General features: G+C 39.2%; 1 protein-coding gene across 1 annotated transcript in view; it reads left to right on the forward strand.

The window, feature by feature from the left end:
• The window catches only part of LOC142657542 (uncharacterized), a 35,017-nt gene extending 17,930 nt beyond the window's left edge, over positions 1-17,087 (forward strand). Inside the window, exons 2-5 of the mRNA XM_075832600.1 lie at positions 5,435-5,953; positions 11,895-12,167; positions 14,649-14,812; positions 15,883-17,087. Coding sequence (XP_075688715.1) covers positions 5,435-5,953; positions 11,895-12,167; positions 14,649-14,812; positions 15,883-15,927 — 1,001 coding nt within the window. The 3' untranslated portion in view covers positions 15,928-17,087. The remainder of the gene's footprint in view (positions 1-5,434; positions 5,954-11,894; positions 12,168-14,648; positions 14,813-15,882) is intronic.
• Positions 17,088-17,841: the final 754 nt, after the last annotated feature.

Consider the following 17,841-nt stretch of genomic DNA (forward strand, 5'->3'; position numbering starts at 1 on the left):
AACTACTATAATACTGCTTCCTATATACAAGAATATAACTACTATAATACTACCTCCTATATACAAGAATATAACTACTATAATACTGCTCCTATATACAAGAATATAACTACTATAATACTGCTCCCTATATACAAGAATATAACTACTATAATACTGCCCCCCTATATACAAGAATATAACTACTATAATACTGCTCCTATATACAAGAATATAACTACTATAATACTGCTCCTATATACAAGAATATAACTACTATAATACTACCTCCTATATACAAGAATATAACTACTATAATACTGCTCCTATATACAAGAATATAACTACTATAATACTGCTCCTATATACAAGAATATAACTACTATAATACTGCTCCTATATACAAGAATATAACTACTATAATGCTGCCCCCTATATACAAGAATATAACTACTATAATACTGCCCCTATATACAAGAATATAAACTACTATAATACTGCCCTATATACAAGAATATAACTACTATAATACTGCCCCCTATATACAAGAATATAACTACTATAATACTGCCTCCTATATACAAGAATATAACTACTATAATACTGCCTCCTATATACAAGAATATAACTACTATAATACTGCCCCCTATATACAAGAATATAAGTACTATAATACTTCCCCCTATATACAAGAATATAACTACTATAATACTGCCCCTATATACAAGACTATAACTACTATAATACTGCCCCTATATACAAGAATATAACTACTATAATACTGCTCCTATATACAAGAATATAACTACTATAATACTGCCCCTATATACAAGAATATAACTACTATAATACTGCCCCCTATATATAAGAATATAACTACTATAATACTGCCCCCTATATACAAGAATATAACTACTATAATACTGCCCCTATATACAAGAATATAACTACTATAATACTGCTCCCTATATACAAGAATATAACTACTATAATACTGCCCCCCTATATACAAGAATATAACTACTATAATACTGCTCCTATATACAAGAATATAACTACTATAATACTGCTTCCTATATACAAGAATATAACTACTATAATACTGCCGCTATATACAAGAATATAACTACTATAATACCGCCCCCTATATATAAGAATATAACTACTATAATACTGCTCCTATATACAAGAATATAACTACTATAATACTGCTTCCTATATACAAGAATATAACTACTATAATACTGCCCCTATATACAAGAATATAACTACTATAATACTGCCCCTATATACAAGAATATAACCACTATAATACTGCTCCCTATATACCAGAATATAATTACTATAATACTATTCCTATATACAAGAATATAACTACTATAATACTGCCCCAATATACAAGAATATAACTACTATAATACTGCCGCCTATATAGAAGAATATAACTACTATAATAGTGCCCCCTATATACAAGAATATAACTCCTATAATACTGCTCCTATATATAAGAATATAACTACTATAATACTGCCCCCTATATACAAGAATATAACTACTGTAATACTGCTCCTATATACAAGAATATAAATACTATAATACTGCCCCTATATACAAGAATATAACTACTATAATACTGCCCCTATATACAAGAATATAACTACTATAATACTACCTCCTATATACAAGAATATAACTACTATAATACTGCTCCTATATACAAGAATATAAATACTATAATACTACCTCCTATATACAAGAATATAACTACTATAATACTGCTCCTATATACAAGAATATAACTACTATAATACTGCTCCTATATACAAGAATATAACTACTATAATACTGCTCCTATATACAAGAATATAACTACTATAATACTACCTCCTATATACAAGAATATAACTACTATAATACTGCTCCTATATACAAGAATATAACTACTATAATACTGCTCCTATATACAAGAATATAACTACTATAATACTGCCCCTATATACAAGAATATAACTACTATAATACTGCCCCCTATATATAAGAATATAACTACTATAATACTGCCCCCTATATATAAGAATATAACTACTATAATACTGCTCCCTATATATAAGAATATAACTACTATAATACTGCCCCCTATATACAAGAATATAACTACTATAATACTGCACCCTATATACAAGAATATAACTACTATAATACTGCCCCCTATATACAAGAATATAACTACGATAATACTACCTCCTATATACAAGAATATAACTACTATAATACTGCTCCTATATACAAGAATATAACTACTGTAATACTGCTCCTATATACAAGAATATAACTACTATAATACTGCCCCCTATATACAAGAATATAACTACGATAATACTACCTCCTATATACAAGAATATAACTACTATAATACTGCTCCTATATACAAGAATATAACTACTATAATACTACCTCCTATATACAAGAATATAACTACTATAATACTGCTCCTATATACAAGAATATAACTACTATAATACTGCTCCTATATACAAGAATATAACTACTATAATACTGCTCCTATATACAAGAATATAACTACTATAATGCTGCCCCCTATATACAAGAATATAACTACTATAATACTGCCCCTATATACAAGAATATAAACTACTATAATACTGCCCTATATACAAGAATATAACTACTATAATACTGCCCCCTATATACAAGAATATAACTACTATAATACTGCCTCCTATATACAAGAATATAACTACTATAATACTGCCTCCTATATACAAGAATATAACTACTATAATACTGCCTCCTATGTACAAGAATATAACTACTATAATACTGCCCCCTATATACAAGAATATAACTACTATAATACTGCCTCCTATATACAAGAATATAAGTACTATAATACTGCCCCCTATATACAAGAATATAACTACTATAATACTGCCTCCTATATACAAGAATATAACTACTATAATACTGCCTCCTATATACAAGAATATAACTACTATAATACTGCCTCCTATATACAAGAATATAACTACTATAATACTGACCCCATATACAAGAATATAACTACTATAATACTGCCCCTATATACAAGAATATAACTACTATAATACTGCCGCCTTTATAGAAGAATATAACTACTATAATACTGCTCCCTATATACAAGAATATAACTACTATAATACTGCCTCCTATATACACGAATATAACTACTATAATACTGCCCTATATACAAGAATATAACTACTGTAATACTGCCCCCTATATACAAGAATATAACTACTATAATACTGCCGCCTTTATAGAAGAATATAACTACTATAATACTGCTCCCTATATACAAGAATATAACTACTATAATACTGCCCCCTATATACAAGAATATAACTACTATAATACTACACCTATATACAAGAATATAACTATTATAATACTGCCCCTATATACAAGAATATAACTACTATAATACTGCCCCCTATATACAAGAATATAACTACTATAATACTGCTCCTATATACAAGAATATAACTACTATAATACTGCCCCTATATACAAGAATATCACTACTATAATACTGCCCTATATACAAGAATATAACTACTATAATACTGCTCTTATATACAAGAATATAACTACTATAATACTGCCCCCTATATACAAGAATATAACTACTATAATACTGCTCCTATATACAAGAATATAACTACTATAATACTGCCCCTATATACAAGAATATCACTACTATAATACTGCCCTATATACAAGAATATAACTACTATAATACTGCTCCTATATACAAGAATATAACTACTATAATACTGCTCTTATATACAAGAATATAACTACTATAATACTGCTCCTATATACAAGAATATAACTACTATAATACTGCCCCCTATATACAAGAATATAACTACTATAATACTGCTCCTATATACAAGAATATAACTGCTATAATACTGCTCCCTATATACAAGAATATAACTACTATAATACTGCCCCTATATACAAGAATATAACTACTATAATACTGCCCCCTATATACAAGAATATAACTACTATAATACTGCTCCCTATATACAAGAATATAACTACTATAATATTGTCCCTATATACAAGAATATAACTACTATAATACTGCTCTCTATATACAAGAATATAACTACTATAATACTGCCCCCTATATACAAGAATATAACTACTATAATACTGCTCCTATATACAAGAATATAACTACTATAATACTGCTCCTATATACAAGAATATAACTACTATAATACTGCTCCTATATACAAGAATATAACTACTATAATACTGCTCCTATATACAAGAATATATCTACTATAATACTGCCCCTATATACAAGAATATAACTACTATAATACTGCCCCCTATATACAAGAATATAACTACTATAATACTGCTCCTATATACAAGAATATAACTACTATAATACTGCTCCTATATACAAGAATATAACTACTATAATACTGCTCCTATATACAAGAATATATCTACTATAATACTGCCCCTATATACAAGAATATAACTACTATAATACTGCCCCCTATATACAAGAATATAACTACTATAATACTGCTCCTATATACAAGAATATAACTACTATAATACTGCTCTCTATATACAAGAATATAACTACTATAATACTGCTCCTATATACAAGAATATAACTACTATAATACTGCCCCCTATGGATATATTTCTAGTTCTTATCAGGGTGGAGATACTTTATATCTGAGTGGCGTTGCTGTGGATTTCGGAGGTGACTGCTGCCTGTAGAGATGCCCGGTTCTGAGGTTGGCATCGTTGCTGGAGTGTTGTGGTATTGATTACGTTTTTTTGCTGTAATGTAGTGTCTGATAGTTTGGCGCTCAGTTCTCGCGTCTGTTCTCAAGACCGGTGATCTCGCTTCGTCAACCTCTTATAAGGTCCAGTAAAGGGGGGTGGGGGTTTCTGGGGGCCAGAATCATTGAATAATCACATTTTATGTTTGATTTTTCCAGACACACAGATATTATTATTATTATTGGTTTTTGCCTGTTGTGTGGATTTCTCTGTCTTGCACCCGGGGTCATTCATCGCCCTCTAGTGAGCATACAAGGAATGTCTTGGACCAGTAGATCACCGCTGACTGTGGGGTCTGTAGTTCGGCGGTTTCAGGGGAATTTATTATCTAAAAAATTTTGAATCCCTTAAAATTGAGATCCATATAAAGCCCTAAAACTGCCGGTATTTTCTGACAAGAATAGTAGTGATGATGGGGAGGGGAGTTTTCTGTGTTTCCTGTCAGACTCGCCTGAAATGGCTGATAACATCGAGCAGTAGATTGTAAATATTCATGACATAAGATGAGATGATAGATTTGGAGTTTATGTTCATCCCTTAGTTTCACCCTCCGCTCTTCTGTGTTTTCTTCTAGGAGACGCTCAGGAAGAGACGAGCCCCCTCCCCAGTGACAGTCGTGGGGTCACCACTCGCCCGCTCCCCCTCCCCAGTGACAGTCGTGGGGTCACCACTCGCCCGCTCCCCCTCCCCAGTGACAGTCGTGGGGTCACCACTCGCCCGCTCCCCCTCCCCAGTGACAGTCCTGGGGTCACCACTCGCCCACTCTTTGTCAGTTCTGCAGATTTACCTGATTTGAGTGTCCGCTCCAGTGTCTCAGAACCTCCAGACGCTTCCCCTGAGCCCCCCGGTAATGAGATGATCACTGAGCAGCCGTCTCCTCCGCTCTCGTCCACGCTCAGTGTGCCAGATTCCCATGATGCAGGAAGCCACGTTACCGCAACGCCAGGAAATGTCACCGGAGCGAGCGATGAGACGGCGTCTGATCGCAGCAGAATATTCCCTCCGACAGATAGCAACGGGGCAACCAGTGCGGAGACCACCCAGCCCCTTCCTCCCACCCAGGAGCCATCTGCAGCAAACGACGTGACGGTCGGTGAGTGACATTTCAGATTGGGGGGGTCCCTCTTTGGTCCTGTCGCCCTCTGGTCGGCAGTAAGGACAGTGGGGTCAGAGCTCAGTCTCTGTAGTGATTGTGTCCAGCAACCAGTGTCAGACTGGAGTACCTTGGGCCCACCAGAGGAAATAATTCTTGGGGCCCACCTGTCAGATATATAGAAATAATGCGACCACTCTTAATTGTGTAGTAAACCAAAGACCAATATTACACCACGTAGTGACCATATAATGATAGACACCAGTCCTACACCAGCTCTACAGACCATGTAATATTACACCACATAGTGACCATATAATAATAGACACCAGCTCTACAGACCATATAATATTACACCACATAGTGACCATATAATAATAGACACCAGTCCTACACCAGCTCTACAGACCATATAATATTACACCACATAGTGACCATATAATGATAGACACCAGTCCTACAGCAGCTCTACAGACCATGTAATATTACACCACATAGTGACCATATAATGATAGACACCAGTCCTACACCAGCTCTACAGACCATATAATATTACACCACATAGTGACCATATAATAATAGACACCAGTCCTACACCAGCTCTACAGACCATATAATATTACACCACATAGTGACCATATAATGATAGACACCAGTCCTACACCAGCTCTACAGACCATATAATATTACACCACATAGTGACCATATAATGATAGACACCAGTCCTACAGCAGCTCTACAGACCATGTAATATTACACCACATAGTGACCATATAATGATAGACACCAGTCCTACACCAGCTCTACAGACCATATAATATTACACCACATAGTGACCATATAATGATAGACACCAGTCCTACACCAGCTCTACAGACCATGTAATATTACACCACATAATGACCATATAATGATAGACACCAGTCCTACACCAGCTCTACAGACCATATAATATTACACCACATAGTGACCATATAATGATAGACACCAGTCCTACACCAGCTCTACAGACCATATAATATTACACCACATTGTGACCATATAATGATAGACACCAGTCCTACACCAGCTCTACAGACCATATAATATTACACCACATAGTGACCATATAATGATAGACACCAGTCCTACACCAGCTCTACAGACCATATAATATTACACCACATAGTGACCATATAATGATAGACACCAGTCCTACACCAGCTCTACAGACCATATAATATTACACCAATAGTGACCATATAATAATAGACACCAGTCCTACACCAGCTCTGCAGACCATATAATATTACACCACATAGTGACCATATAATGATAGACACCAGTCCTACACCAGCTCTACAGACCATATAATATTACACCAATAGTGACCATATAATAATAGACACCAGTCCTACACCAGCTCTACAGACCATATAATATTACACCACATAGTGACCATATAATAATAGACACCAGTCCTACACCAGCTCTGCAGACCATATAATATTACACCACATAGTGACCATATAATAATAGACACCAGTCCTACACCAGCTCTACAGACCATATAATATTACACCAATAGTGACCATATAATAATAGACACCAGTCCTACACCAGCTCTACAGACCATATAATATTACACCACATAGTGACCATATAATGATACACACCAGTCCTACACCAGCTCTGCAGACCATGTAATATTACACCACATAGTGACCATATAATGATAGACACCAGTCCTACACCAGCTCTACAGACCATATAATATTACACCACATAGTGACCATATAATGATACACACCAGTCCTACACCAGCTCTGCAGACCATGTAATATTACACCACATAGTGACCATATAATGATAGACACCAGTCCTACACCAGCTCTACAGACCATGTAATATTACACCACATAGTGACCATATAATAATAGACACCAGTCCTACACCAGCTCTACAGACCATGTAATATTACACCACATTGTGACTATATAATGATAGACACCAGTCCTACACCAGCTCTGCAGACCATATAATATTACACCATACAGTGACCATATAATGATAGACACCAGTCCTACACCAGCTCTACAGACCATATAATATTACACCACATAGTGACCATATAATAATAGACACCAGTCCTACACCAGCTCTGCAGACCATATAATATTACACCACATAGTGACCATATAATAATAGACACCAGTCCTACACCAGCTCTACAGACCATATAATATTACACCACATAGTGACCATATAATAATACACACCAGTCCTACACCAGCTCTACAGACCATATAATATTACACCACATAGTGACCATATAATAATAGACACCAGTCCTACACCAGCTCTACAGACCATGTAATATTACACCACATTGTGACTATATAATAATAGACACCAGTCCTACACCAGCTCTACAGACCATATAATATTACACCACATAGTGACCATATAATAATAGACACCAGTCCTACACCAGCTCTACAGACCATGTAATATTACACCACATAGTGACCATATAATATTACACCACATTGTGACTATATAATAATAGACACCAGTCCTACACCAGCTCTGCAGACCATATAATATTACACCACATTGTGACTATATAATAATAGACACCAGTCCTACACCAGCTCTACAGACCATGTAATATTACACCACATTGTGACTATATAATGATAGACACCAGTCCTACACCAGCTCTGCAGACCATATAATATTACACCACATAGTGACCATATAATAATAGACACCAGCTCTACAGACCATGTAATATTACACCACATAGTGACCATATAATGATAGACACCAGTCCTACAGCAGCTCTACAGACCATATAATATTACACCACATAGTGACCATATAATAATAGACACCAGTCCTACACCAGCTCTACAGACCATATAATATTACACCACATAGTGACCATATAATAATACACACCAGTCCTACACCAGCTCTACAGACCATATAATATTACACCACATAGTGACCATATAATAATAGACACCAGCTCTACAGACCATATAATATTACACCACATAGTGACCATATAATAATAGACACCAGTCCTACACCAGCTCTACAGACCATATAATATTACACCACATAGTGACCATATAATAATACACACCAGTCCTACACCAGCTCTACAGACCATATAATATTACACCACATAGTGACCATATAATAATAGACACCAGTCCTACACCAGCTCTACAGACCATATAATATTACACCACATAGTGACCATATAATAATAGACACCAGTCCTACACCAGCTCTACAGACCATATAATATTACACCACATAGTGACCATATAATAATAGACACCAGCTCTACAGACCATATAATATTACACCACATTGTGACCATATAATAATAGACACCAGTCCTACACCAGCTCTGCAGACCATATAATATTACACCACATAGTGACCATATAATAATAGACCCCAGTCCTACACCAGCTCTACAGACCATATAATATTACACCACATAGTGACCATATAATGATAGACACCAGTCCTACACCAGCTCTACAGACCATATAATATTACACCACATAGTGACCATATAATGATAGACACCAGTCCTACACCAGCTCTACAGACCATATAATATTACACCACATAGTGACCATATAATATTACACCACATAGTGACCATATAATATTACACCACATAGTGACCATATAATATTACACCACATAGTGACCATATAATATTACACCACATAGTGACCATATAATATTACACCACATAGTGACCATATAATAATAGACACCAGTCCTACACAAGCTCTACAGACCATGTAATATTACACCACATAGTGACCATATAATGATAGACACCAGTCCTACACCAGCTCTACAGACCATATAATATTACACCACATAGTGACCATATAATAATAGACACCAGTCCTACACCAGCTCTACAGACCATATAATATTACACCACATAGTGACCATATAATAATAGACACCAGTCCTACACCAGCTCTGCAGACCATATAATATTACACCACATAGTGACCATATAATAATAGACACCAGTCCTACACCAGCTCTACAGACCATATAATATTACACCATACAGTGACCATATAATGATAGACACCAGTCCTACACCAGCTCTACAGACCATATAATATTACACCACATAGTGACCATATAATAATAGACACCAGTCCTACACCAGCTCTACAGACCATATAATATTACACCACATAGTGACCATATAATAATACACACCAGTCCTACACCAGCTCTACAGACCATATAATATTACACCACATAGTGACCATATAATAATAGACACCAGTCCTACACCAGCTCTACAGACCATATAATATTACACCACATAGTGACCATATAATAATAGACACCAGTCCTACACCAGCTCTACAGACCATATAATATTACACCACATAGTGACCATATAATAATAGACACCAGTCCTACACCAGCTCTGCAGACCATATAATATTACACCACATAGTGACCATATAATAATAGACACCAGTCCTACAGCAGCTCTACAGACCATGTAATATTACACCACATAGTGACCATATAATGATAGACACCAGTCCTACACCAGCTCTACAGACCATGTAATATTACACCACATAGTGACCATATAATAATACACACCAGTCCTACACCAGCTCTACAGACCATATAATATTACACCACATAGTGACCATATAATGACAGACCCCAGTCCTACACCAGCTCTACAGACCATATAATATTACACCACATAGTGACCATATAATAATACACACCAGTCCTACAGCAGCTCTACAGACCATATAATATTACACCACATAGTGACCATATAATGATAGAACCAGTCCTACACCAGCTCTGCAGACCATATAATATTACACCACATTGTGACCATATAATGATAGACACCAGTCCTACACCAGCTCTACAGACCATGTAATATTACACCACATAGTGACCATATAATGATAGACACCAGTCCTACAGCAGCTCTACAGACCATATAATATTACACCACATAGTGACCATATAATAATACACACCAGTCCTACAGCAGCTCTACAGACCATATAATATTACACCACATAGTGACCATATAATAATACACACCAGTCTTACACCAGCTCTACAGACCATAGAACTTACAGGAGTTTTCCCATCTTAGACATTTATGGCAAATCCACAGGAAATGCCATAACTGTCTGATAGATGCCGATCCCTCTGGGACCTGCACCTATATCTAGAACTGGCCGCAGAAAGCAGACAGAGACTAATGAAAAGAGGGTCACACGAGTTCGCAGTTCCCTCTATTCTGTTCAATGGGAGTTACGGAAACAGCCGAGCAACAGCTGCTCGGCTGTTTCCATAACAACCATACAACAGAATAGAGAGAGTTGCGCGCTCGTCTGACCCTCTTTTCATTAGTCTCCGTCCCAGTGTCTTATAGGCTGCAGCCTATACTATTCAAATGTATCTGCGTCCTGACGATGCAAGCAATGCCATGGGGCATGAGGGGACCCGTGACGCCCGGCCTATAAATGTTATGTGCCGGGCGGCCCTGCCTAGAAGAGTAAGCAGCGGGGCAGGGAGACCATGTTCTCTGCTCTACTGCTGGATAAAAGCATCCCGCTGCCTGACCCCACCGGAGGGTCCTCTGGTGGGCCTGTCCGACGCTGCCGGCAGCCATTACTCTGCCGCACAGTGGACATCAGAGGCATCTTCATGAGTTAGGGGGTGACCCTTCTGGTCTCCACAGCTGGATACCACCAGTAAGTTGGAGCTGCCGGAGAGGGTGACATTTTTGGTGTCCTTTACTAATGGAAATAGTCCTCGGTATATTGCAGTCATTTTACCATCCTACTCTCGCAGTTATCAGCCCGGCGTGCCATGTTCTGTACACATTACCCCTTCTCATCCACGGCAGATACTGCGAGAGAGATTTCCTCGCTCGTCGCCACCCTGAGAACGACAGCGGCAGCCAAGACGCAGCCCAGCGATGACTCCACCCCACTCAGTACGACCTCCATGTCTTTCCATTCCACCTGGATGACGGCAATCACCACCAGCCTCTTCATCACCACCACAGTGACCGCCGCAGAACCAAGCCGCCCGCGCACACAGAGCACCGCCGCGCCACACACAACCCGGGCAGAGGTGCAGAGGGGCCCGTCTGTGCTGGAAGTAGGGGATGAGAAAGGTGAGTGTGGGGTTACACTAAAGGCTTCATCGCTGTAAACACGAATCGCAAGATCTTAAAGGGGATGTCCAGTTCTGACATAGTCCTGGTCACACAGCTGATGGGCTTGTTACAATGTATCAGTGTAGGTAGGAGCTATCAACTTAAAGTCCAGGATTGGATTAATTGTTTATACGAATACATTGTAATATACAGTGAATATGATCGTCCAGAGCTGCAGCCACAATTTTGCTAATCTTTATTGGAGATTGGAAACGTCCGGCAATTCTGTAAATATACATCCTCCTATAATGGGTGGGGGGGGGGGGGTGAATCATCAGATTAGTGTACATAGCCTTGTGTAAAGACAACACTTCCCAGAATGCAAATCACAACAGCAAGCTCTGTGCAGTCACGAGTAAGCAGAGCATGCTGGGAGATTTCAGCTCTGAAGTTGCAAAATAGTGAGTGCAGCTGTGGAGTATAATACAGGATGTAACTCCGGATCACAACAGGATAAGTAATGTCATGTATGTACACAGTGACTCCACCAGCAGAATAGTGAGTGCAGCTCTGGAGTATAATACAGGATGTAACTCAGGATCAGTACAGGATAAGTAATGTTATGTATGTACACAGTGACTCCACCAGCAGAATAGTGAGTGCAGCTCTGGAGTATAATACAGGATGTAACTCAGTATCAGTACAGGATAAGTAATGTAATGTATGTACATAGTGACTCCACCAGCAGAATAGTGAGTGCAGCTCTGGAGTATAATACAGGATGTAACTCAGGATCAGTACAGGATAAGTAATGTAATGTATGTACACAGTGACTCCACCAGCAGAATAGTGAGTGCAGCTCTGGAGTATAATACAGGATGTAACTCAGGATCAGTACAGGATAAGTAATGTATGTACACAGTGACTCCACCAGCAGAATAGTGAGTACAGCTCTGGAGTATAATACAGGATGTAACTCAGGATCAGTACAGGATAAGTAATGTAATGTATGTACACAGTGACTCCACCAGCAGAATAGTGAGTGCAGCTCTGGAGTATAATACAGGATATAACTCTGGATCAGTACAGGTGAAATAATGTAATGTATGTACACAGTGATGTCAACAGCAGAATAGTGAGTGCAGCTCTGGAGTATAATACAGGATATAACTCAGGATAAGTACAGGATAAGTAATGTAATGTATGTACACAGTGACTCCACCAGCAGAATAGTGAGTGCAGCTCTGGAGTAGAATACAGGATGTAACTCAGGATCAGTACAGGATCAGTAATGTATGTACACAGTGACTCCACCAGCAGAATAGTGAGTACAGCTCTGGAGTATAATACAGGATGTAACTCAGGATCAGTACAGGATAAGTAATGTCACGTATGTACACAGTGACTCCACCAGCAGAATAGTGAGTGCAGCTCTGGAGTATAATACAGGATGTAACTCAGGATCAGTACAGGATAAGTAATGTAATGTATGTACATAGTGACTCCACCAGCAGAATAGTGAGCACAGCTCTGGAGTATAATACAGGATGTAACTCAGTATCAGTACAGGATAAGTAATGTAATGTATGTACATAGTGACTCCACCATCAGAATAGTGAGTGCAGCTCTGGAGTATAATACAGGATATAACTCAGGATCAGTACAGGATAAGTAATGTCATGTATGTACACAGTGATTCCACCAGCAGAATAGTGAGTGCAGCTCTGGAGTATAATACAGGATATAACTCAGGATCAGTACAGGATAAGTAATGTCATGTATGTACTCAGTGACTCCACCAGCAGAACAGTGAGTGCGGCTCTGGAGTATAATACAGGATGTAACTCAGGATCAGTACAGGATAAGTAATGTATGTACACAGTGACTCCACCAGCAGAATAGTGAGTGCAGCTCTGGAGTATAATATAAGATGTAACTCTGGATCAGTACAGGTGAAATAATGTAATGTATGTACACAGTGATGTCAACAGCAGAATAGTGAGTGCAGCTCTGGAGTATAATACAGGATATAACTCAGGATAAGTACAGGATAAGTAATGTAATGTATGTACACAGTGACTCCACCAGCAGAATAGTGAGTGCAGCTCTGGAGTAGAATACAGGATGTAACTCAGGATCAGTACAGGATCAGTAATGTATGTACACAGTGACTCCACCAGCAGAATAGTGATTGCAGCTCTGGAGTATAATGCAGGATGTAACTCAGGATCAGCACAGGATAAGTGATGTAATGTATGTACACAGTGACTCCACCAGCAGAATAGTGAGTGCAGCTCTGGAGTATAATACAGGATAAGTAATGTATATATATCATGACTTTGCTGTTTATGGAGATTCTATATGTGACTGGTAAGATGGTAATCTACTTGGGCTCCAGTTCTTGAGTGTCGTTTGCCTCTTTCTGATCACGGACGGATCCCTCAGGTTGCATTGACTTTTGACAGATCTATTGATCTGTTGCTATTTTCCCTCTTGTAGATCTGACGAGTTACCACCCCAGGAATAGCTCCAACCCCCTGTTCGTCATGATCGTCTCAGTCTTCACTATAATGGTGGTCATGGTGGTTGTTGTGGTGGGATTCCATCGATACAAGAAAAGAAATAGTCGCACCGAGTTCAGACGCCTGCAGGACCTTCCAATGGTGAGTCACCAAAGAGCGCTTCTCGTCAGGACCGGAGTATCATCCATAAATTTCCCAGCATGCAACATTTTCCTTTGTTGGAGAGACAAGAAATCCATCGTCTGTTATCGGCAGATGTAACATCCAGCGTCTGATTGATCAGCAGCATTTTGTTGGAGCTTTTACTTATTTTTGCCATCTGGAAACAATCAACAAGCAGTTTAGCTGCTGATGACAGATCTTAATATGAATTTTCCTTAATAATTATCATTTTCTGTGAACACCTAGGACAGCCGAGCTCTGTCTGATTAACATATAAACTTCTAATTATTATGTCAATCAAACCCACAGACCATTCACAGCAGGTGTCGTTATATAAAAAACACAACAGAAGTTCACATCCGTTCACAGCAGCTTGTTGACAGTTTCCAGGTACAAAAAATTAGAAAACACAAAACAGATGATGAAGATTTATTACACGCAGGATTTTGTGTCACTCAGGAATGGGGTCACTTTGCTGGTCGTGTTGAGCATAGATACGATCTGTTGGCATCGTCACCCTGATTCTGTTATCCCGTGTTCTGTGATTTACCGGACTAAACAGATTCAAAACTTCCATTCTTTACACTGCAACCAATTGCTAGAACTGTCCCCGTTAAAAGAAGTCCCAGAATCCCCCATCACCTCTTAAAACTTTGAGTGAAAAGTTCTGCAACTTTTTAATAGACTTTGGTTTCAATTCTTTACCATTTTCATGATTTATGCTTGCTGTCAGTGAGTTGAAACATGCTCGTTTATATCCATAAACCTAAATCCCACCCTGTCCTAGTCCTGCTCACACAGCTGCAGGTTGTTACAATATGACCATCCTCTGTGAGCTAAACACAGCAGCAGCACAAAACTCTCCTGTGCTGAACTCCAGTTATAATAGCTCTTACCTACCCTGATGCATTGTAACGAGCCTAACAGCTGTGTGAGCAGGACTAGATCAGGAAGCCTTTTCAGAGGTTTCTATTCATTGAGAGCAAGCAGAGCTGAACAGCTTAATGTGAAATACCATTTGACGTTTTTGAGATTTATTTTTTTTGCAGGACGACATGATGGAGGACACCCCGTTATCTTTGTACAGCTACTAGAGCAGCGAGCCTTATGTGGCCCACAACCTCCTCCTCCGTAGCGTAAGCAGCGGGCGCGGCCGGGCGGAGCGACGTTCCTTCTGTCCCCCGCGCTCTCTTTGTGCCTTCAGTCAGCGCGGGGCGCACATGCAGTTTTGGGGGGCTTTGGCTGTTATTATGTGAACGCAGACACTACAACTGCTGACGACCCGGCCGCGCCAAAGTGCCCCCCTCCCCTGCACGTCCTGCTCTGGTTACAATCTCGTTGCGTTATTTTAGTGGTTGTCTTTAATTACGTCCAGGGACACGATCGCCGCCAGGTGACAATGTGAACTTATAAAATGACCTCCTGAACTCCCGTCCTCTGTTGTCCCCCCGATGTTGAGGGGTCTTCAGGACGTCATTACGATGACCGCCACGCTGACCGCCACAGCACCGATAACATTAGTGTTTGTATTTATGTTGCCCTTAGATAGTTGTGGTCAAAAGGCGCCATGGAAAACAGCCGTCCCCCAATAAAACTAGCGGTGGCTTCGTTCCGCCATACATTGGGGGTGGGGCTCTTAAAGCGGCTGATTTAAAAAAAAAAATTTGGGTTACGCCTCATTTTGAAGGATTCGCATTTTCTGACATATCCGGCGCCTTCGTGTCCTGGGAAACGAGAATCTCGAGGACGACAATCAAATCCCAAATCTCTCGTTTCTGTGACTGAGATTTTCGGTTGTGAGTTGCGCAAGAACACGAGATGGCCTCTGATTGGTTGGTTCTTTTTTTGGGCCGATGATATCATGTCGGGGGGGGGGGTGACTCGTTTTTGTTGTTTTGTATCAGTGACAGGAGAAATGAAATAAATGATCGCGGGGTGTGTAATATCGACCTCTTCACGCGGTCGTTTCGTAGGCGCCGCACTTATTGTAAGTTGTTAACCCATCGTGGGCGCTGCCTTATTAAATACACATGGCCCCGCCCTACAGGACAGGGTATCGCCCTACAGGACACAGCTGGGGGTCACAGAGGGGGCGCCGCCATATTGCGCCATTGCTGAGTGGAGTAGAAGCAGCAGGATTTGTTGCCGTGTTTCCATCGCGCTGAACGCTTCACCGGGAGTGCGATGGAAGTTGTACTGAAATTTTTTTCTTGTTCGTTTATTAATTGATTAAATAAAGTTTTATTTTCCCCAATTTGATGTTTCCCTTTTTGTTTGCACCCTTCCCGTCGTTTCTTGGGATCGGGCCGCTGCGCCAATTTACCACAACCGTCGCGTTCTTTCCCTTGGATAAGACGTTCTAAATATGGATCACGGGTCGTGACATATAAAGTTGAGTCCTTGTGCAAATAAGTTGCTGTACTGTTTATGAGTCATGCGGAGTTACTCCAATCACATCCAAAGCTGCATTTAAAGTTCTGCTGGTTACCAGAGAACAATGCATTATGGGAACTCAGATAAGATGTCCACAGTTTTGCTGTTCGGTCACATGTCACATATAAGGGTGGAGAGAAACCGTGGTCTTGTTTCAAGGGTGAACCGTGGATATTTGGAAGCAGCTCTGGATGTGAATGCAGAAAATTATATGAAATAACTTCTAAAAGTTTCTCAACTTTAGATGTCAATGAAATGTTTGTAAAATGGGACTTTATTTGCAGGCACAATCCCCCTGTGGTCACATCTTTGTGTATGTCCAGGTCAGACCCCCCCCCCCCCCCCCGTGGTGGACCCGGTCTATCTAGCGCTCAATGAGGCGCCGAGTAACATCCCCAGCGGTGGCTCTGAGCCGTGGGGCCCCTTTAAAGCGGCTCCGTCACCATAACGTCCCTAATCTATTAGGTTCTTTGCTGCTGATGTTTGTATTTTTTTTGTCATGTTTATTATTGACCAAGTTATGAACATTTTTCGATTTATGCAAATTTTTTCTAAATGTCCAACTGGGCGTTTTT

The sequence above is a fragment of the Rhinoderma darwinii genome, chromosome 7 (assembly GCF_050947455.1).
Source record: "Rhinoderma darwinii isolate aRhiDar2 chromosome 7, aRhiDar2.hap1, whole genome shotgun sequence".
NCBI classification, from domain to species: Eukaryota; Metazoa; Chordata; class Amphibia; order Anura; family Rhinodermatidae; genus Rhinoderma; species Rhinoderma darwinii.